Genomic DNA, 9,455 nt, shown 5'->3' with positions numbered 1-9,455 from the left:
AATCTTTAACATACAACAATAGCATATCGCCAGTTTACCACTGAACAAGGAAACTCAGATTAAATCCAACATTTCTAATTTTAAATGTGTAGATATATATATAGACATCTTCAAGCTAAGATTGAAATTTAAAGATAAATAGCAAAATTTCAAATTGTAGTTAAAAATTCAAAAGCAATTAGGCGTTGTAAACAGAAATAGTTAGTTTAATCCAAAATTTTGGAATCGATAACCAGAAAATAATGGAATAGGAAGACCACCTTATGACAATAATTAAGTGTATACACAACAAATAGTTTTATATTTGACAATAACATTAAATCAAATATTTAGCGAAATAAGTCTGTTTACACTGCTCAATTGTTAAGTTATTTATGCTCAATAATTGGATCCTATTTAAAGTTATAACTTGAGTCGTCATTTTGTTCTGGTTTGTTCACTTTACTAAATTCATAGAATTTAATTTCAAAATTATGAGGAGTAAATTCAATATATGAAGGGGGGTTCTGTTTGAACTAATTAGCAAACTAAACAATTTAGTAATTTCATAAATTAACAAATTAAAAGTTTTACAAAAAAAATTTATGTAAATCAATAATTTAAGAATTAAAATTTAAAAAAAAACTCAAAATATTGTGACTTTTGGCGAATCGTTTATTTTTGTAAAAAGTCAAATTTAGAATTGATTTCAGATCTAAAATGTCGCTTGATGTGCCTTCTAACTCAGGGCCTAGCAAATCAATATGGGAGGTAGATGCTGATCAAATGGAGGTGATCAATTACTAAAATCGATTTATGAGAACACATTTTTGACATCATAAACGATTAATAATTTCACCGCCAATTTTGCCTACAAAAATCTTTTGCTTCTCTTTTCCTATAAAGTAATTATAAAAAATTATTTATAATTAGCTTTTCTGGAAGTTGAATTTTTTTAGTTTTCAAAAATTGCCGTCATTTAATGTGGATTACAACTTAAAAAATAATTGTTTATGTGAACCTATGTTTAATATTAATCTAAATATGTGTTGTTAGGAAAGAATTAAAGCCCGAAGAGAACGTATACAAACAAGGATACAAGCAGCCAAGAGATTAACTAAGCTAATGAAGATTCAAAAATTAATGGGCTTTAAGGTAAAGTAGAAAACTTTGTTCCGTATTTCCACAATTCTACAATTTATCAACTAGTCTTCTTGTTTTACAAATACAAGGGTTAAAGGGTATCAATGTTAATTGGGCATGTAGATATTTACTTGAGATTACGCCATAATCCCTCTTAAAATAAAAAGAAATTTACTGAAATGATTGCAGGGCGACGACGAAGAGGAAAATTTTGTCCGCGAAGCTGATACCAAGGGTTCCAAGGAGATCCACAACATGCTTCAGAATGGAAACGAGTTGGTTTCCAATATTCAAGTTGCTACGCAGAACTTGTATTGTCAACACAGAGTCAGGACAGAAGACAAGAGTAAAGAGATCACCAGCATACTAGAGGAGGAGGATAGAGAGATGATTGTCAAGTTCAAGAAGATAATGTCATCATGGCCTACACAGGTCAGTAGAGATGGGCATAGTTTAGTGAACGAACTAAATTTTTCGTAAACATGGTGTCGTTAAGAAAAAAACGAACGATCAACGATCAACCTGCAGATCGTTATGAGAAATGAAAAACTATCTTTTTTTTAAATGAACGAACAAATTTTCCAAAGGATTTTGACAACTCGTTTTTTACTCAACAAACAATTTTTTTGAACACATTTTTTTAACTATACGTTTTTACTGAATGAACGATTTTTTCCAACAGACTTTAAAAAAAACTATATTTTTTTACTGAATGAACGATTGAAAGAAAAACGAACAAAATGGGTCGTTCGCGAACGATGAACGAACGAAATAAAAAAAGGCAAACGCCCATCTCTACACAGGTGGAGAAATTACGCGGTGCTCCAGTTGAACTCTTTGATGAGATTCTTTCCCAAAAAGAGCTCTGCAGTGAACTCTTGAGGAGCAAGAATTCAATGATAGAAATGTTAGAAGCAGAAAACAGGGATGCAGATTCCAACTACAAGCTTCTCATAGAACAATACCATATCAATGTCAAGTAATTTTATTAAAAGATATATTAGGGCAAATGAAGATATAACAGGAAATGTTTTTATAACAAAAGCAACGGATCACTTTGAAATTAATTAAATGAATTATGCTTTGGCTACAATATAATCAAGGATTTCATTGGCTTCACTACTAAAAGGGACGAATGTTTTTTTTACAATTTTCTTTTTATTCAAACATCAGATAAAATGATTGATTCCATTTCAGCTGGACATGCCACTCTAAAAACGGAGGGCCTCCATTAAAATTAAGCATGTCGGTCCCGTTAAGGCCAATTTTTATTTACATTTCTTCCAGAAATATAATTTTCTTGTATACAAAGATCTGGTGGATATGATGGTTATTTATAGTTTATATTATTTGTAAAATGAATATTTTCCTTAGTGAAATATCAAGGGATATAAGGGTTATTATTTTATACTATTTATAAAATGTATATTTTCCCTAGTGAAATATCAGGGAGAATGGAAGCACATGCTCAAGCATTTGAAAATATTTTGAAGACAGAGCACACCAACATTGACACTGCCTTTGACAAACAGAAAAGTGACGCCATTAGCAGGTAATTTTAGTTCACAAATATGAATTTAATAAATCTAAGTTTTATTTTAATTATAAATCTGTTAGGGGAGAACGAGCCTGGACAGCTTTACTTGAAGGAGCTACAAGAACCAGTGAAGAATTAATGCAGGTTCAACTTGTTTATTTTTGGTTCTTTACATAAACTTAACGGCAATTTAATCAAAATATTTATTGCTTAGAAACGAATATCTGTTTGTAGATAAAATTATAACTCGTAACTTTCCAGGCAAAGGGGTTCCCAAGCATACAGAATATAAGCAAAAAAATATTTATAAGTTTTTCAATGTCTCAGAATGAAACTAAGTAAAATTTGCAGTGCTGTATTTACAGTTACAGTTACAGTTACAGTTACAGTTACAGTTACAGTTACAGTTACAGTTACAGTTACAGTTACAGTTACAGTTACAGTTACAGTTACAGTTACAGTTACTATATTTATCCTACGTAAAAATAAGAAAATAAGAGAGTGAAGTCTGTTAGATCTAATTTTAAGTTTCTCTCTATTTATTGATTGTCATGTCCGATTCATAACAGTACACTTTCAGCTTTGTCTGGTAATTTTCAACTTGCAATTGCAGTTTCTAAAAAAAGTGACTTGGAGATTTCTTGTCACAAAAACAATGGATGAAATTGTCAGCACATTTCAAACAAGAAAAACGGCGATATCTTCCACATCGTTGTTCAAATTAAGGTTTAAAGGGTATCGTTGTCAATTTTGCATGCCTTTTTTAAAGGAAGGGTAACTGATTGAAATTACACACAACGTTGTACGTTTCAAACCTGCTTGTTTCAGGAAAGACTAGATTTGGTTTATGAACAAGAACAAGAGTTGAATGTTGTTTCAGGAAAGACTAGATTTGGTTTATGAACAAGAACAAGAGCTGAATGATCTAATTATAGTGGATTATGAAAAGCTTGCAGATACAAGAACAAGAATGGAAATGATAATAAGGTAGAAAACATAAAAATATAAAATCTACAAGACGCCTTCTTTAATAACAGTCATTCCCCCCCCCCCCAGAAGGAATTGGGGTAAAAAATGAGTTTTTAGGTGAAAAGAATCAAAAAGAATTTAAAAACTTTCCTTTTGATGTGAAATTTTTCACTACCCCCCCCCCCCATCAACAGGAAGAGAGGGAATTTTTAAAAAATATACACCACTGCAGGACAGCCTGCTGTGATAATACTATATTTTGGGTTGGGTTAGGTTAGGTTAGGATAAATAGATAGTCTAGTGGATGTCCTTTTTCAGAAGTTGGAGTTGGGCAAAAATAATATAATTGATATAATTAAATGTGCATGTTCAAATCTTTCTTTAAATAACCATAACAGATATAATTCAATGCATAATTTTGGGTTTTCAAATTTTTTTAATTTATTCTCTTTTAAGAGAGTTAGAGGCACAAATTCAGACTGTGGCATCAATCACATATCTTAACTCAGAAAGACTAGGTAAGCTTTGAAGACAATAATTACTGCTCAAGTTGTTTATATTAAGGGCATGTAAAGGCAGTAATGGCATATGTCTAATAGGGTGGGTCCATTTTAAAGCCAAGCTTAACCACCTAATTGCGCCTAACTATTCTATAAGAACTTCGCAAATTAATGAAATTTTTTTTTAAAATGTGGAGCGGAGAGCCTTTTTTAAGAACAATAGATCGAAAAAATAACTTGTAGTTGTATGGGACCGAAAAAAACGTCTTCAAAATATATCGATATGGGTATGAAAAGATGTAACTCCGCTGAATTCGGTCCATTTTTAATAATTGTGAAGTTGTTTAATTTATGCCCGAAAAACGACTTTTTACAAAACTCTGCTTGATTTTTTTCCGGTCTTACTTGTGACTTTTAAAAATATTATTTTTCTTAAAATAGCTCTCAGCCCGCCATTTAAAAAAAAATTTAAAACATTTTTGCGTAGTTTTTAGAATATTTAGGCGCACACATACTAAGCTTTAAGGGGGAAAAAACCCATCCAAACTATAATGTTGACATAATATTTGATTTGTGTGTCACAATTTTACATTTTAAACAACTAGAAATTCAAGGCGCTTCGCGCCCTTCTTTCTAGCCTTAGAGGGCGCTTCGCGCCCATCTTCTAAATTAGTTGTGAACATGTTCTCTTTCTGTACATCGTAAAACAAAACAAAAATAATTCGCGGATTTTCAAAATTTAAAAAATTTAATGAAGATCGAATTTTGATGGAGACAAATATTTGAAATTTTGATGATTCATAAGCCTTCCCTGGGGTCCCTAGATGTCCCACAAAAAATTTGGGCCCGATCGGTTCAGCCGTTTTGACGTTTATTGGATACAAACAGACAGACAAACCAAATTTATATATAGATGTTGTTCAGATTATGAGATTCATGTGTTGAACAAACATGAAGAAGAAAATGCCATCATTAAATCTGAACAGAAGAGAAAAATTACAATTCTTCAGGTCAATATAACATTTTATAAAGGATGCTTCACGCAAAGATGGCAATGCCCGATTCACAACAGCAGTCTTGCAAAACCTTTATCTGATCAATAATGTGACATGAACATTTTTCTAGATATAACAAATTTATATTCTAATAATTCCTTTATTTTTCTGCAGTAGAAAAGCGTAATTAATTTTTGTAGAGAAACGCCACTTAAAAATAATCAGTTTCCAAAATTATAAACATTGATATCTAATTTATACTTGATCAGAAAAAGATGTCAAGGGTACCGTTGGCATTGGCATCTTTGCATGAAGGGTCAATAGAAATTACCCATACAGTCTCTTTAGGATGTTATGAAGTGCAGATATTCATGAAAATCAATGTGCTATAGGACACCTTGAGTAAGCTGAAAGGAAGAGTGAAGGATGCTGCTAAAAATAAGAAAAAGGAGAAACAACTGCTTCTAGAGAGCATTAAAACTATTAAAAAGCAAATAAAGGTACACCTCTAGAGTCTATAGTCTTATAATCTTTTACGCAGAAACAAAATCAAAAATCAAATTGCAAAATGAGTTTTATTCTTCTGGAGAAAAAACTTCCTGTTTCGGTTTAATGTTTGACATAATACAACAATTAAAAAAATGTCGTCAGTGTAAATTCAAGTGATTCTCCGTGCAAAGATGGCAATGTCAGATTTACAAGGGTACTCTTAAGAGCTGCCTGATCAAATATGAATTAGATATGTCGAATATTTATATAATTTAAAGAAATTATCATTCTTATTTGTGGGGTCTCTCTCTATACTTAAGTGACTTGCAAATTTTACTGCAGGAACTGGAAAACATATTTTACTCCAGGAACTGGAAAACCCAGGAACTGGAAAACTTATTTTACTGCAGGAACTGGAAAACATATTTTACTGCAGGAACTGGAAAACATATTTTACTGCAGGAACTGGAAACCATATTGTACTGCAGGACCTGGAAAACATATTTTACTGCAGGAACTGGAAAACATATTTTACTGCAGGAACTGGAAACCATAATGTACTGCAGGAACTGGAAAACATTTTGTACTGCAGGAACTGGAAAACATATTGGAATTATTTCAATGAATCACTTTTAAACCTTTAAACTGACCATTTCTTCCACATTATTGATCAGATACAGGATTCAATAGTACCACTGTTAATCTGCCATTGGATCACTTGCAATTACATAATTACATAATTACAGATATATTACTTTTTAAAGGAATTACAGATCAAGCAGAAGAAATGCGGTGTTCAAAGTGCCAAGACAAGGAATGAAATGAACAGAATGATGAAACAGGAGGTAATAAAATGAATATAAAATGACTTTCAAATTATCTATTTCTTTAACTTGCAATTTAAGAGAAACCAGCACAACAAACTAAACGAATGGCACAAAAGATTGAAGTCGTACATGCATAGAGAATAGAATATATTCTATTCTCTATGCGTACATGTTTCCAATCATAAGTCCTCTTAATGAAGAGCTATTGAAAAGAACAAAAATGTTTAAATTCTTTTATGTCTAGGCTCACAAACTCCTGGATGAAATATCCGAAAATGATGATGTTCTTCAGAAGCTCTATCTGAAGAGACCTTTTGCAGAGGCTGCAATGGCCAGAAGAGCATCAGAGTATACATTCATTTAAAGGGACTGTAAGCATAATTTCATTTGACTCTCCATGCAAAGATGGCAATACCCGATTCGCAACCGTACCATTAAAACCTGTGTCAAATTGGAATTCGGCATCAATTTTTATTATTTTGAAAACTGATTATTTTCAATAGTAGTTTTTCTACAAAAGATGCTTGTGCAATGTACATTTCTGAAGGACTACATGACGGAAATATCTTTTATACGACGAAAAACGAAAAAAATATCTTACACATTATTTATCGGACAAAGGTTTCAATGGTACCGTTGTAAATCGGACATTGCCATCTTTGCATGGAGGTTCACTTGAAATTACGCTTATACACATACAGTCACTTTTTTATAGCTTTCCCGACGATCCCGAAAAAACATGACAATTCAAAGATGACAAAAAAATGTTTTTGAATACTTGAAAATAGATAAAATACCATTTAAAACAGACTTTTATTTTAACAATTTATTGTCATGGCCAGTTTTGATTACGATATGTCCACCAACTAAAGTAATTCATGCATATTTGATAATTATACTTTAATATCTCACATTACACTCACATACAAGGATATGATTAGTTTAGTGTACAGTACTGTACCCTTTTGTCGTCTAAAGGTCAATATCTTTACACAAAAAACTAGCTGGCTGAAAGTAGGCATGGCACTTTAAATAAATAAAAATTTTCAATTTTTATCCTCTTTAAATTGTCATTTTTAATGGGAAGAACTTAAGCTAAATTATATAAATCTATTTACAAAAATACATGTCTAATATTTTTAGCATAGATTAAAAACAATACAGATAAAACACTAGATATCGTCTTTTCAAGATATAGGGCTCTCTCTCTGTCTTGTAATTCAACGCAGCATGCCCGCAACTCCTTTGGACTTCTACCTCAGTGTTATTGTAACAGTGGGCGAGTTTTGTTGATCTTTTACGATCAGCAATTCAAGGATGTTTTGGATCGCTGAGATCATAGCTACCAAGGGGATGTACGTTACGTAACGTTACATTACGTTATGATTTAACGTTAGTTACGTTAATGGGTTTCTAGGGTTCAAGTGAGAAATGACTATATTTTACTATCTTTGTTAAGACATTGGACGGGTTTAATTGTTAAATCGTCAAAAAAAGTACGAAATACTTAATAACTCCGTTCTTTTTTCCCGTTTTATTTTATATTATCATGAAAAATGTTGGTTAGATATTAAAATTTTGCATCCGCCCGAAACCGGCATGAAATAAAATGAAGCTAAATATTAAATAAAAGTTTATTATAATTTTGACATAATATGCATTTGGACCGGAGAGAGGTAATGCATAGAAGGTTATATATAGATACACTACACAATGAAGATAGATAGATACTAATCCCTGTTTAACAGAAATGCCTTGTGATAGATAGATATGAACGGATTAACCTCTCTCCAAATATTTAGTTTTAGTGCCGAGTTTGTGACGACAAATTAACAGAAGCAAACACTTCATAATGGATCAAGCACGTAAGATTAAACATTTCAAAAATGTGAAAACTACCAGATTCTTAATGTGCCTTAAAGGGACTGTAAAGGAAAATGATAAAAGTATTTACTGAAAATCTTATTTCTGTCCCATATTTTAGGAGAAATTAAATGATGATTAAAGCAAACCAAAATTTAAAACCCTTTATACCTATTTCATTATTCTGAAAGTATCGGCCGACAGACGGATTTGAGGTCTGTTAAGTTAATAGATGCATCGGCCGGCAGACGTTTTTAGTATTCTCAAGGTTTCATGGTAAAGTCGAGAGAGGATTCATCACACTAATCCAAAGACAAAACATGAAAAACATAAAGGAGTATACATGTACAGACTACAGAGTGTCTCTGAAATAAAGTGTTTATGCTTTATAAATTAAATTTAAATTTTTTAAATTTTTTTCTTTAAAATGCCGATATGACCCTCAAAAGTAGTCTCCATCATACAGTTCCAACAGAGAGTAAAACCAACCCAATCTGAAGCAAATGTTAATGCAGTCCAGCAACCTCCAACCAGGTCTCCAGTATGTTTCAAGTGTGGGGCGTCCCACTATGTGCGAGACTGCAAAGCGTTGGTTTGCAAATACTGTGGATTAAATCACAAGCATACGGAGTGTGCTAAAACTGGTCAGAGCCCGAATTTTTTCAAATTTACGGTCGTATTTAAGACGTCATAAATACGTCTCCGTACTCTATAGTGTTTTTCCGCTAGATGTCTCCCGTTAGTTATTTTCGGACAGACAGACTTACTCACGTCATGGTTACTCACATAATTTCGCCGTGAGTTAACCTTATTATAGATGTCAGCACCTGTTTTTGTCATTAAAGAACCTTGTTATTGATTGATTAAAATCATTATAGTTGTGTATAAACAACTTACGAGAAACTCTTAGAATATTTTCATTATCACGGTATCGATACTTGAAATCACATATATATACGTGTTTTATGTATCGATACTATAATTGTTACACCGCGGCATTATGTAAATGTTTGAAGTTTTCTGTTTCTTTCAGTTTTCTTACTAGTTAGAGTTTACAACTTAAAAACGACAGATCAAATAATCGTGTAGTTGGAAATTATCGTACTTTACAATTACGTTGAGATTAATATAAATATATTCTTATACATAATAC

The 9,455-nt window shown here is 32.0% G+C and overlaps 1 protein-coding gene across 1 annotated transcript; it reads left to right on the top strand.

The window, feature by feature from the left end:
- Positions 1-621: 621 nt before the first annotated feature.
- LOC111716744 (dynein regulatory complex protein 1) lies at positions 622-7,455 on the top strand. The gene is made up of 12 exons (XM_023492219.1): positions 622-771; positions 1,036-1,134; positions 1,312-1,554; positions 1,926-2,101; positions 2,561-2,674; positions 2,740-2,803; positions 3,540-3,646; positions 4,085-4,146; positions 5,053-5,138; positions 5,516-5,623; positions 6,377-6,457; positions 6,684-7,455. Exons 1-12 carry the CDS (start codon positions 700-702, stop codon positions 6,801-6,803), a joined length of 1,332 nt encoding a protein of 443 aa, XP_023347987.1. The 5' UTR covers positions 622-699; the 3' UTR covers positions 6,804-7,455.
- The last annotated feature ends 2,000 nt before the right edge of the window (positions 7,456-9,455 follow it).

Source organism: Eurytemora carolleeae, unplaced genomic scaffold, assembly GCF_000591075.1.
Source record: "Eurytemora carolleeae unplaced genomic scaffold, Eaff_2.0 scaffold2160, whole genome shotgun sequence".
Classification (NCBI taxonomy): domain Eukaryota; kingdom Metazoa; phylum Arthropoda; class Copepoda; order Calanoida; family Temoridae; genus Eurytemora; species Eurytemora carolleeae.
The sequence above is the reverse complement of the archived record's forward strand: the minus strand, read 5'-3'. Positions and strand labels throughout refer to the sequence as shown.